The following is a 12876-nucleotide window of genomic DNA, read 5'->3' on the forward strand; positions in this document are numbered from 1 at the left end:
TTTACAGTATCCAAAACAGATTTCTTAGCGTTTAATCCTTACTATCATTGCTTAAAGACTGTAGTTTAAAACAAGCAAGGTTCAAATTACACGACCCCTTGTGATTTTTTGTTGTTGTTGTTAGTGGAACTATGTCGAGCTCTATGGGAAATAAGTAAAAACTACATTCATTTTCGCCGTATGTTTGTTCATCACCAAAAGTCAGCGCAGTCTGAGTTAGGAGCAATGATGATAGCTTATCTCGTTTTGTTCCCATCTCCTCCCAGCCCAATAGCCATGCTTTGCTTTTAACTTTCCGTAGTCCCAGAAGTTTTTCCTTATTCCCCATTTCTTTTCCCAAATCACTGACATGTGTTCTGTGTTCACATGATGCAGCTGAAGGAAACTAAGTCCAAAGTCATGTTCCCTGAGACTTTCAAACAAATGAGCTAGTAAAGTATGGTTGGAGTGTTCAGTTCTGAAGTGGCTTTCATTAAAGTTTAAAGTTAGAAGTCAATGCCTTGGCATGCTGTAATCCTGGGCTTTTCTTTGAGTTGGAAAAGCAGAGTGGTGCATTCTACAAGATTATAGCACAAAGGGCCTAGAATCGGATCCCTTCTGTTACCTACCATAGGACCTACTATAGGACCTTGAAGAAACCACTAGACATCTTTGTAGGGCCATTTTGTGATTGTAAAAAGGGATAATAGGAGTATATTACAGGGTTGTTGTGAAGATTAAATGAGTTAATACATATAAAAGACCTACAGCATAGCCTGATCAAAGTTAAGTGCTCAATAATGTTCATCGCTATTGTAATTTTTATTATTCCTATTGTTATTTCACAACTGCTATCATTACCTTCTGTTCCAGCAAGTGGATTCTCTTCCTGTAAAACACATTTACACTTGTTGCTATCCCACAGCATGTCAATAGGGCAGAGTTTCTTGAATTGGGAACAGCTACAAAAAGAAAACAAAGAATTAGATTTAAAAGCTGCCAAGTCTAATCATAATTTTGAAACATTAAATACACTTCTGAGCAGAGAACAGTTAAGATTTTTTAAGTTTTTTTTTTTTAATCTCAGTCAGACAAGAGGACTAAGTTTTGAGACCTACTGTTTTGTATAGCATGGTGATTATAGCTAATAATAATGTATTGTATATCTCAAAATTGCTGAGAGTAAAGTTCAAATATTCTCACCACAAAAAACATGAGAATAGTTAAGATTATAAGGAGTTTAATTCATATTTATGAACTGCATCTTATTAGATAGCAATTCTGTAATTATAAGCTCTTCTGTGGAAACCTTTGGAAAGCAAACTGTAATTCTGGAAAATTATACTCTCTTTAAGAGGGTGAATGTTAAAACTGTGCCAATTATAGCTGTATTAACAGTTTGTTTACCAAACGTAAATATTGCTCTACATAGCTCCTAAGAGTACTGTGGTTAAAATGGAGATAAAAACACCGTTCAGGACAAAGGGAGCATGTTGAGGATGGGTGGTCCTCTCCTATGACCTTTTTAGCTGCTTGAGAGAGGTAGTGGTGTCCTTTGGCTCAGGGTTAATAAATGCATAAGGCCAGCTAACGGTTTCATTTGCCACTCAAACCATTTACCACTCTACAGCTGCAAAAATAAGTATCTGACATAATTATTTAATCTCTTCGTTCAATTTTCCCTTCATTTGTTTCTCCATAATTCAATTCCGTTTTTCCAGATCAATGGAAATGGTCCCAGAACACTTCAGAGTGCCGTAATTTCTTATATTCACAAAATTAGACAAGAAAATTTCAAAGTCAAATGAATTTTAATTCACTTCAATTTAAAATAAGAACTTCCCATTGGATAATCTTAAGGGGAAAGACTAAAAAGTTGCAAAAGTCATATAGGGATAATTTTGCCACTTCCCAAAGCTCCAGGAATTCTTTCATTCCCCTCATTTCAGGACTTAAACATACAAACATTTAATGCTTGTTCTGGAGTGAGGGGACATTTGTCACATTTATGGCTGGAGTACTTTTCCAACTACTTTAAATATGCATATGAAGAACAAAGATGCCTACATACACATGCTGAGTTTATAACCATTGAGCTTTTGAGTCCTAGCACAATATACATCTAATACCTAATAAAATAATATTTTCTGGGTTGGTGCTGTGGTGTAGCAGGTTAACCCCCTGCCAGCATCCTATATAGGTGCCAATTCAAGACCCAGCTGCTCCACTTCTGATCCAGCTCCCTGCTAAAGCGCCTGGGAAAGCAGAAGAAGGTGGCCCAAATGCTTGGGCCCCTGCACTCAAGTGGGAGATGTGGAAGAAGCTCTTGGCTCCTTACTTCAGCCTGGTCCAGCCCTGGCTGTTGCAGCCATTTGGGGAGTGAAGCAGCAAATGGACGATTTTCTCTTTTTTCTTTCTCTCTCTCTCTCTCTCTCTCTCTCCTTATCTCTTTGTATCTCTGCCTTTCAAATAAATAAAATAAATCTTTAAAAAAATAATATTTGCCAAATGGCAATTACCAGTAAATTTGGATTAGGAGCTAAAAGACGAAAAGCTTGAAGAGAAAGCAATGACTATAACTAACCAAGCATCTTCCACACACAGCTTTGGCCAAGGCAAAAACCAGCCCAAGCATTGCTTACCGGTCTTCTTCTGTGGTTTGGAGGGATCTTCTGATAATTGAGTATGGATGCCGAGGGGCCGTCGGCAAGCACTTACAACCTGTGTGGTTGGCAACTTTAACAGGCACTAACTCAGGTACTGATGTCAAAGGCACCGATATCTCAAAGAGCTACAGCAGGGAAAATAACCACAGGACATGTTATTTTATTTTACATTTTGCTTTGTACGAATGTCTGCACTCTGCATTTTTGCCTTTGTCATTTATGGTAGTGACGTTAGCAAAGTTTCTCGTTCAGAGTGAACTAATAATGGTCAGGGCCAAAAGACTGCTGGGCTGGGAGTTGGGAGACAAGCTTTACAAAGGGTCTAAACTTGGTCTAAATTTTAACTTCCTGGCATCACTGGTATCCTTGTAAAATGGGACTGTTGGTTCCTGCTCCTACATCAAATTTGAACGTAAACTGTAAGGATTAAATGAGATTAAAACTATGAAGTTTCTTTGAGATCTTGATGGATTAGACTATTATTCAAACTATTTACTTATCCCTTGCCGTTTCACCTCTATTGAAGAAAGGCACTTTCTTGTCTGTTGACTTTGGACTTGGCCATGTCATTTGCCTTGGCCAGTGAGGTGTTAGCAGACATGACACAAGCACAAACTTGAATTATGAGTGCTTTGTAGGCCATGTTTTCTCTTGCTTATGCTGTAGTCATGAGAAGACCATGAACTGGCAGGCTCACTGGTCCAAGGCCTGAGAAAAACAGGAAGACCTGGACTCACACTGCAGCTTGGAGTCAAGTCCAGCTGAGCTCACCCTAAACTAACTGAACTTCAGATACATGAATGAAAATAATGCACTAGTGTTTGAAGCCACTGAGTTTTCAGGTGTTTGTTATGTAGCACTGTATATTAATAGCAGACTGATACAAGGTCATCGTGCCCACACAAATCATCGTCACTAACAACTCATATGCCATTCTTTCAATGCTTCTATATGCGAAGTCTGGTTGTAAGCACTTTTATATTAATTCATTTAGGCCTTACAACATGATAAGATGGAGTAATTTTTTTTTAATCACCTTCAGCCCACAGATGAAGAAACAGATGTATTGAGACATTGTATAACTTTCTAGAGTGGTTCTATGATGTGTGGCGATTTTGAATTTGATCTCAACACATTATCAATTCAGCTTCCATTCCATGTAGTCCTTACTACACGTAGAGTACTCAGTTACTCGCTTTGTTTCTAGTTTACAAGATAGTCCATAACTTTGGGTTGACAGGTAGGTTCTTTTTTAACCACTATTAAAATGTTCTAATGTACATGTTTGGAAAGAAAAACTGCAATACACTAACACTTAAGTACATTCTTTAAAACTAATCATCTGTTGAGTGCAGTAGTCAAAATATTCAACTATTAAGTCGAAACAATCTATTAGGGTTCTGTTTATGCCAACTCCTCCATATGTGAAGGAACTTCCATGAGTCTAAGTCAGGGAGTGTTTTGAGAGCCTTTCCTTCACATAAACTTCAACTTCATGTCCTTTTGCAGTTCTTCAGCTACCCTCTAGGGAATAACATGATCATGAACTAACCCCTCTTACGTTATGCAAGCTTTGTTTCTACTAACAGTTGATGCTTAGCCACACTTATGTCATTGTTTTTGCTAACTGTCAAATAGTAGAGGCCAGAATTCTCACAACTCCCAAGATTCTCTAAAAGGATTTACCAAAGAAAATTCTCCAGTGTGAAGGATAGTGTAGAGGGTAAGAGGAATGAAATTAAGGATAAGTTAACTTATTGACACAACCAACTGACATTAAGAAAATTACCTAAGATGGATATATTCTATGCTTATATAATTGTACTTTTTTTCACAATCACAAGGAGAATAATAGAGGCCGAGGGGCTAAATGAATAGATCAATGACTGAGGAATTTGTAACATAGGACCAAAAGAAATGCTGCTTGATTTACAGCTTTTTATTACATCTTTTCTGAGTTTATTACTACTGCTCCCATATGCAATACTTATTACGTTGTACAACAACGTGGCTGCCATAGAAAGGAAAACTACACTACTGAGAATAAAGGATTTTATAAAATATAGAGAGCAGACTATTTATATTTATGTATTCTACTTATTTGAAAGGGAGGGAAGGGAGGAGAGAGGGGGAGAGCGAGCAAGCGAGCGAGCTCTCATCTGCTGTTTCTATCCCCTAAATCGCACAACAGCCAGGACTGGGCCAAGCAGGAACTGGGAGCTGGCAACTCCATCCAGATCTCCCACATGGGTGGCAGGGACCCAACTGTTTAGCCAGGATGTACATTAGCAGGAAGCTGCACTGGAAACCAGAAGAGCCGAGACTTGAACCCAGGCACTCCAATATTGGATGTGGCCATCTCAACTGGCATCTTAGCCACTGAGCCAGATGGCCGCCCCCAGAATTATTTTCAAAGGTTTTTTTGTGCTGGATATTCTCCCTTTGCCCTTCCAGAGACACCATCATCAATTTCGCTGCCCGCCAGGCCCTGTGCTCCAGGTCCTTGACTGCATCTAACATTCCTCTTGCCTCTCTCAGCCCCTGCCCCCACTCTGTGCAGGACTCAGGGCCGCCAGGGGCCCTTGAGACGCTCTCCTCCACTCTCCCTCTGAGTTCCTGAGACTGCTCCCTTCTCTGGCCTCTTCAGCACACAGGTGGGGACAGCCCCTCCCTTTCTGCTAGCCCCAGGTGCTCCACCAGCCCATCCCCTTCCTCCAGCCTCCACATCCTACACGGAAATCTCACTCATAGAACCTAACAGATCTACGAGACAGTGCAGCTATTTTCATTCCTTTCACCATCCTGTTCTAGTAACTTCCATGTGGTTGTCTGATTCTCCCCACTGTAGCACCAGAGAGACAGTCACTGATAAGATGGACTTCGGGCTCTGGAGTCATCCCATAGCCTGGTTGAGTCCCAGCTCTGCCATTTGCCAGCTGTGAAACTTTGGATGAGCCAGTTACCTCTCTGAACCTGTTTGCTCTTCTCCAAAAGGAAGAGAACATATAACGTTTGCTCGTTTCAGGGAATAAGTGAGATTTCGCAGGTCAAGCATTTGGCACTCGCTGCCGCCGTCCTACCTGTTTGGAGACGTACGAGGTGCTCGTGTTCATACAGATGAGGCTCTCCTCGTTGCAGCAGCCGCCGCAGCGGAACACATTGACACAGGGCGGCTTGAAGAACGTGTCGGTGCTCTTCCCCAGCTCGCTGGCCACCTCCACGCACGTCTCTCGCGGGCTGCACTGGGTTCTTTGCCACTCCTCATCTATGACTACAGAGAAGAAGCTCCTTGCGGCCCACACACCAAATGGCCCGTACAGGCCATCGTGCGCCAGGGTTAGGCTGAACAGTCATGTGCCCGTTTCCACTGCTTGTTTATTTTACTAGATGGATATTTTTGTCAGTCCTTAACCGAAGATTGTGTGCAGAAAGATCAAAACTACAACCTGTCTCTCCCTATCTGTACCATACCTTTGTGGCATGCAAGCCTTTTATTCCCCTCTGGGGACAAACATCACGTGCTGTGCACCAGGGACAACTGGAGAAGCTGGCTAAAGTGAAAGGAGGCCTGGGAGGAAAGCACCTGGAAGCCTTTTTGATCACGTGACTTACAGGACACAGCTGGGTAGCATTTCGTCTGCTTGAAGCCAGCTGTGGCTCGCTTTCTGTACCATCCAGACATGTCTTTCTGTTAGCTGCTCAAGTAACTACAGTAGGCCTGAACCCTGGGCAACACAGGAATGGACGTTTAAGTGGAACGAGTCTTGACTCAAGTCAGAGTTGTCTGTCTGCAAGGGCGTGCCATTCACTTTAATGGAAGGACCAATCCTCTGGTCCTAGCTAATTTGGGGGAAACAAGAAACAGAACCAAGCCTCTGGGACTAAAAAGAAACTTAGACACTTCATTCCAAAAGCAGCACTCACTTTTCTGTTTTAAATAAGATTTTGACACTTTGATGCTTCATGTGTATAGCCTTTCTCCAGCTGTTTGGGGGCGGGGGGAAGATTCAAATTTCATGATAAAGTGAAAACTGAACTTGCTTCTGGCTTGCCCTGGAACTGTAAAACTTACTATATGTCAGGGGCTGGTGGAGAAACTGACCCCCAATAAAATCCACCCTCTGGTAGTCACACCCTCCCCCTTGTGTGAGGGCTGGACCTAGGTGTTCCATTCTTATGAAGAGAATGCAGAAAAAGTGATGGACACCACTGCTGTGATTAGGTGAAAAAGACTTCAGTCCTTATCCCGTGCTGGCTCCTTGTTCTCCCGAACCCTTCTCCACTTGCGGAGTCTGCATGGCCCGGGACTGATGACGGCCTCTGGCCAACAGCCAGCAAGGACCCGGATCATCCGTCCAACTCTCTCTGGGGAATGAGCCCTGCAAACAACCGCTAAGTGAACTTGGAAGCACATCCTGCCCCAGTTTGAGCCTTGAGCCGCCTGCAGCCCAAGCCACCACCTCCACCGCAGCCTCTGGAGAGATGCTGCCGCAGACACAGCCAACTAGGCCGTGCTTGCATTTCTGATCCACAGAGAGTGTGAGATAAAACAATGTTGAAAAACAGCTAAGTTTGAGGATAACATGCTACGCGGCAACAGATAAACCCTTCTTCATCTTGACCTCACCTAGCCTCTTCCCAGATTACCCTGCACTGCCCTATCTGGAAACAGGTGTCCAGCGGAAGGGACAGGTAGGGCCTCTCCTCCCAGCACGCAGACAGGATACGACCGCTGGCGATCTGGCTCGAGGCCCTACGTGATTCCTGCAAGTGTCACTTCCATGTCCTTCTTTCCTCTTCCACCCCTTAATCCCAGCTGTCCTCGTATGTTGCTTCTCCAGTCACCAGAGACAGGAAGTACAAGATGCTGGGCTGTTGAGGGCAGCGAGCTACACAACTCACCTACGCTTGGAGATCGTTTCCCCACTATAACAGTGATTGTGAGAATCCCTTTGAAATATTCTGATGTGAATATTTATCCCAAGAGCTTTGAAGGCTGCAAATATGAGAAATCGCTCAACTGAGTATTAATATGGGTATTATTTAACTCACTGTTATAAATCATGGATCCTTGAAAAAACAAGTTCTCAACTTATGAAAATAGTCCCTGTTTAAAAGTCTACTGAAATGCTGCTTTTCGTTCGCTTTTTCTCGCTTTATAAAATTCAGTTCTGACAGTTTGAGAAGGTTTTAATCGGAAGTGTATGCGACTATGTCCAAGGCTCCATAGCCCCAGCGCTCTTAACTGCTGCACAGCAGTACAGCTCTGCCTCAGGGAATGCTCCCGCCTCCATAAGAAACAGTTGATAACAAATGCTGATTCGCCTAACACATCGCTTTGATTCTTTACCACTTCATAGTAACTGATTTAGAGGAGCCCTCCTGTAATGAGGAGACAAATTTTAGAATTTTCCAACTGCCTAATTCTTTTCTGATCCCTTGCTGACTTCTTAGAATCTCCTAGCCTTGGACTTATGCTGCTGCTTGTCTTCCCAGAGATCCACAGGCTCATCTTTGGCAGGTAATCTGGTTATGGCCTTTGATCTTCAGATGAGGTGCAGATCCCTTCGTTTTCATGAAGTGCATGCTAATTCAGTACACAGAAACAACTTGGCTAAAGTGGCTTTGAGCCCATGGTTTCCACCATTTCAACTCACTTAGCCACACAGTCGTACACGTGGAGAAAACATCCTCCTCCCACTCATGCTCACGTCCTTGCCAAGGGATTTCCCCATCTCTGCACATCCTTCCCCACAGCACAACGGTGGCATGCAGCATCTTTTTACAAATGAAGACCAAAAGCAAAACAATTCTAGGTAGAAAGAAAATAATCTTGGCTTAATGGTCAATTCAAATTATGTGATAAACAGTTACCAGCTTGTTGTGTTAATCAAATCAAAATGCTAGATCCACAACACCACGGTAGCTGCCTGTGCTGTTTTCACATGTCATCCAAAGGTTCATCTGAGGTCACACAGCTTTATTTTACAAGCAGTTCATTCATTTCATATGGAACAGTACCTACATCCAGTGATTTCCTTATAAAGAACCTCTGCACCTTACTAGGGAAAATAGCACTTCCTTTCAGATAGATTAATTTTTTGGCCAAAGAAATGATTCTTTTGTTTCAAGAATTTTCTCTCTCAGTTCCTCTCCCCGAACTACCGGTACCTCTTATTATGACCCAGCTTCAATTTCTACTATTACTTTTATGAAGGATCCTAGAGCTTTGAAGAAACAAAAAAGTTATGCCTAACCTATCTGATCTTGCCTACATGTACAAGCCAGAATGCTCTTTGTTGCTGAATACCCAGGTTGTTTTATTTTTTATTTGAACCCAGTGCATTTTTTTCTTGTTAACAGTGGTCTTTCTGCATTTTCTCCCTCACATTCCTGAATTAAATTTATTTCTATATTTTAAAGTGTTCTTTTGTGTTAGTTTTTTTTTTTAATGTGAAAATCATATTGGATCTATTTCTCTACTGACTAATCATCAAAAAAAAAAAATTTCAGGACTCATCACTAATACCAAAGCTATAAAATCAGAGATTCCCTTTTGTTCTCCCTCCTACTGAAACTTTTAGAAGTTGGTACACTTGTCACTCACTGATAAAGACAAGACTGATACAGAACTCGCCTCCGCACCCATACACCTACCTTTTAGTGTTTCAATGTCATAGAACGTCGCTGCGAACCTGGTGGACCGATGAGAGGCTGAGCGAGCGTCCACTCCGCTGAGACTTTTGAGCTTCAGCCGGCACTGCCACAGCTTCCAGTCCTCAGCGTGCGTGATGCGCAGCAGTTCTTCCAAACTAGAAGCAGCCCTAATCTGCTCTTCAGACCGTTCTAACATGGATCGAGATGACCGCTTTAAAAAAATACCAGTTCGAAAGCAAGTCATTAGATTTGTCTTGATCACCTTCATTGCTAAGACTTAAAAGTCTAAATAGATCTGAAAAGAAATTAGATTTTTCAGATGTATGTCAGGTAGGAAGTTGAAAATTAGCCCGTGTGTGTGTGTGAGAGGGGCCTGAAGACCAGCACCTAGTGTGGAAGCTCCAGAAGCCCAGCATCTTGCACTTCAAGTCCTGCTCAGACCCTGATAACCTCCCACATGGTCCCAGCCCTTCCCCCAAAGCTCCCAGGAGAATTCTCTCAGGACCAAATGGGTTACCTGACCTGATAACACGGGGCACTAAAACCTTCTCAGACACCCCAAGGGAAGCCCCTCTGCTCTGCCCGGGGCCAGCACATCTAGGGAGGAATTTGAGAATTTTCACCCAGCAAGCCCCTTCACCAGGGCTCCCCATCCTTTGTCCTGGAGGACAAGGAGGAGGAGGTAAAGAAAAAACCAGGAGTCCAAACAAAACTCCGCCTCTCGCCTCTCGGCTGAGCCGATCGCCTGCCCAGCCGGCCCAGGTGTAATCTCCCCAGTCAACCATGTAACCTCGCTTTCCCCCAGCCCAGCCCGAGTGACTGGGCACTCTCTACCTGTTCTTTCCTTTCTGGTGGATGCCCTATCCCTGATAAATCCTTATTACTTCGCTCTCTGTCTCATGCCTGAATTCTTTGTTGCATGAAGACAAGAACCCACGGCTTTTTCTCCGGTGACATGTACACCAAATGTGCAGGAAAAAGGACATCCAGTATTTCTGATTCACATTCTGCCCACTTACAATTGAATCAAAGAATTTACTTATCCCTCCTGGGTTCTCAGAACACTTACAAGGAATACTGCAGGAATTGAATGGTGGACTGCAAAATGTTATGTCCACATCCTGATCCCCAGAACTCGTGAACATGAGAAAAGGATATGTGCAGATGCAATGAAGTTAGGGACCTTGACATGAGATCATCCAGGATAATGCATGGGGACCCTGAATACAATGACAAGTGTTCCTCCAAGAGCCAGGAGAGGAGAAGCCACAGATTCAGAGGAGACAGGTGCAAGGGCTGCAGGGACAAGCCGGGCATCGCCTGGAGCCACCAGAAGCTCGAGGAGGTGAGGAAGGACGGACTCTCTCCAAAAGCCTTTGGAGGGAGCGGGAGCGCAGCCCTGCTGGAACCTTCACTGCAGATTTCTTCCGTTGTTTGAAGCTCCCAGCTTTGAGGTTATTTGTCACAGCAGCCACAGGAAACGACGACAGATGTTTATCATCCTACCTTGTAGCCAATGACAACTGTTTCATCGCCATTCTTTGAGAAACAGATTCACAAAGGCTTGTGGACCTTATCCCACAGTCACACGACAAAGATCTTGAGACCTTGGTAAACTTGAATTTCTGCTGACTTCGCATGCTCTTTTTTTATTTCTTTTAAAACCTGTTTACTGTTTCAAAAACATGACCTTTTTTCTGATAAAATACGGTTCTGGAGTTTATGCTGAAATTTTCTCTCCACATGGTTGTATAAAGTATCTTGGCTGATACAATGCAACTGTACTGAGTGGATTTGTGAGGGGGAAAGAAAGCTCCATCAAGAGAAGATTTTCAGTATGTAGCCTCTTGATCACAACTGGGGCCTGATTATGTAAACAACAACACATGCCTAAACAGTGAGTTACTATGAAGTCTTCAAAACCAGTGAGGTGGGGCACATGTGTGGACAAGAGGTTAGGTTCCCACTTGTAATGCCTGCATCTCATATTGGAGTGCCTGGATTTGAGACCCAGTTCCACTCCCGATTCGATTCCAGTTTCCAGCCAATGCATACCCTGGGGATGGGAGGCAGCAGGTGACAGCTCTAGTAGCTGGGTCCCTGCTACCCATGTGGGAGATTTGAATTGAGTTCTGGGCTCCTGGCTTCAGCCTGTCTACCCCAGCTGCTGTGGGCATTTGGAGAATGAACCAGCAGATGGGAATGCTCATTAGCTCACGCTCCCTCTCAAATAACAAAAATGTTGTAGAGGTACATCTGAACAGCATGACATGAGCTCGTCCCTAGAATGTGCTGGAAGCAGTAAGGTGATCTGTTTGTGGCTAAGACCTGGGATATTCTCTCTCTGAGCCTGGAGCTCCTGGGCTTTTGTTTTCCTGGGCTGTTGGGATTTGCAGGTTGAGTGCATGTTTGGAGCTGGAGTGAGAGGAGATGGAGGGCCAGTGTGGTTGCAGAGTGGTGCTGAGAGAGGAAGGGGGGGAGAGGGATGTGAATGTCAGCTGCCTGCTACAGGGGGAGTACAGTAGAGCAAAAAGAGATGAACAAGTGGGACTTGCAGAGTCCCGTGATGTACATCATCCTCAGTGACCCCCCACCAGCTGTGGTTACAATGCGCATCGTTCATCAGCATTCATGGAGTAGGGACTTCTGCCCATGTTTTTCTAATGGATACTGAAGAGTTGTTCCAAAGTGCGTGCTCAGAAGAGCAAGTGTGGTCCAAGTCATGTGTGATTCACTAATGACATGGTCTCTTTTAAATCACACATGAAAATAAACAATGGTTACTCTTCAGAGGTCATCAAACTATAGACTCCCGACCTGATTCAATCTGCCCCCTGCCTGATTTTGTATATAAAGTTGTACTGGAACACAGAAATGGTCATTTGTTTATAAATTATCCATTCCTTACATATGGCTGCTTTCAAGGTACAAGGGCAGAACTGACAAGTTGAAAGAGGCATCTTCACAATGGTTTCAATCTGAGGCCGCCTGTCTTTTTTCTCATTTCTTCAACATTCTCATCCATTATGTTTAATGACTACTTATAATACTGTCTCTACTCTTCTTGAAGTACTTACCAGACATATGTTGGAGCCTTTTACAGGTATATCAATTGGTTTATTTTCTCAATTGCCAATTTTCCAACTGTGTAGTCCAAGTTTATTTGGTTAAGTTTTTAATTTAAATAATCATATTTATAATCAAATATTTCTACCTTACTCCTCTTCGTATGTGCTTTTCTGCTTCGTTTCTGTATGTTTTTCTTAATTTATCATTCTTGTTTTATTAATACTATTCCTTTCTTGGTGTCTTTCAGGACCCTAAATATGCTTATTTTAAGTATTTTCCCAAGTTATTTTTAACCTCGCACATGTGATTTCTATGCTAATTATTTATTTTTAACATTTTTCTTAGTAATAATTATCTCTGTGCTTTGAAATTTTATTGAGTAGCTTCATCTTCATTGGGAGACAAAGTTTCCTTTCTCACTGTTCTTATCATTTGGAAATCTTGTAGTTGCAATCTCCCAACTCCATAGGCCCTGAATCCACAATGTTGTTGAATATTTCTGATT

The 12876-nt window shown here is 42.9% G+C and overlaps 1 protein-coding gene across 2 annotated transcripts in view; it reads right to left on the minus strand.

Moving 5' to 3' along the window:
* VEGFD (vascular endothelial growth factor D) overlaps nt 1-12876 on the minus strand; it is a 35633-nt gene that overhangs the window by 4940 nt on the left and 17817 nt on the right. The window contains exons 1-5 of one of the 2 annotated variants that reach the window (XM_070067264.1): nt 9303-12620; nt 8303-8457; nt 5726-5916; nt 2622-2770; nt 841-941 (exon numbers count right to left, since the gene is read on the minus strand). In XM_070067264.1, coding sequence (XP_069923365.1) covers nt 841-941; nt 2622-2770; nt 5726-5916; nt 8303-8423 — 562 coding nt within the window. In that variant the 5' untranslated portion in view covers nt 8424-8457; nt 9303-12620. Of the gene's footprint in view, nt 1-840; nt 942-2621; nt 2771-5725; nt 5917-8302; nt 8458-9302; nt 12621-12876 lie in introns of those variants that run through there. The other variant, XM_002719824.5, reaches the window with a different exon arrangement.

The sequence above is a fragment of the Oryctolagus cuniculus genome, chromosome X (genome assembly GCF_964237555.1).
Source record: "Oryctolagus cuniculus chromosome X, mOryCun1.1, whole genome shotgun sequence".
NCBI lineage: Eukaryota > Metazoa > Chordata > Mammalia > Lagomorpha > Leporidae > Oryctolagus > Oryctolagus cuniculus.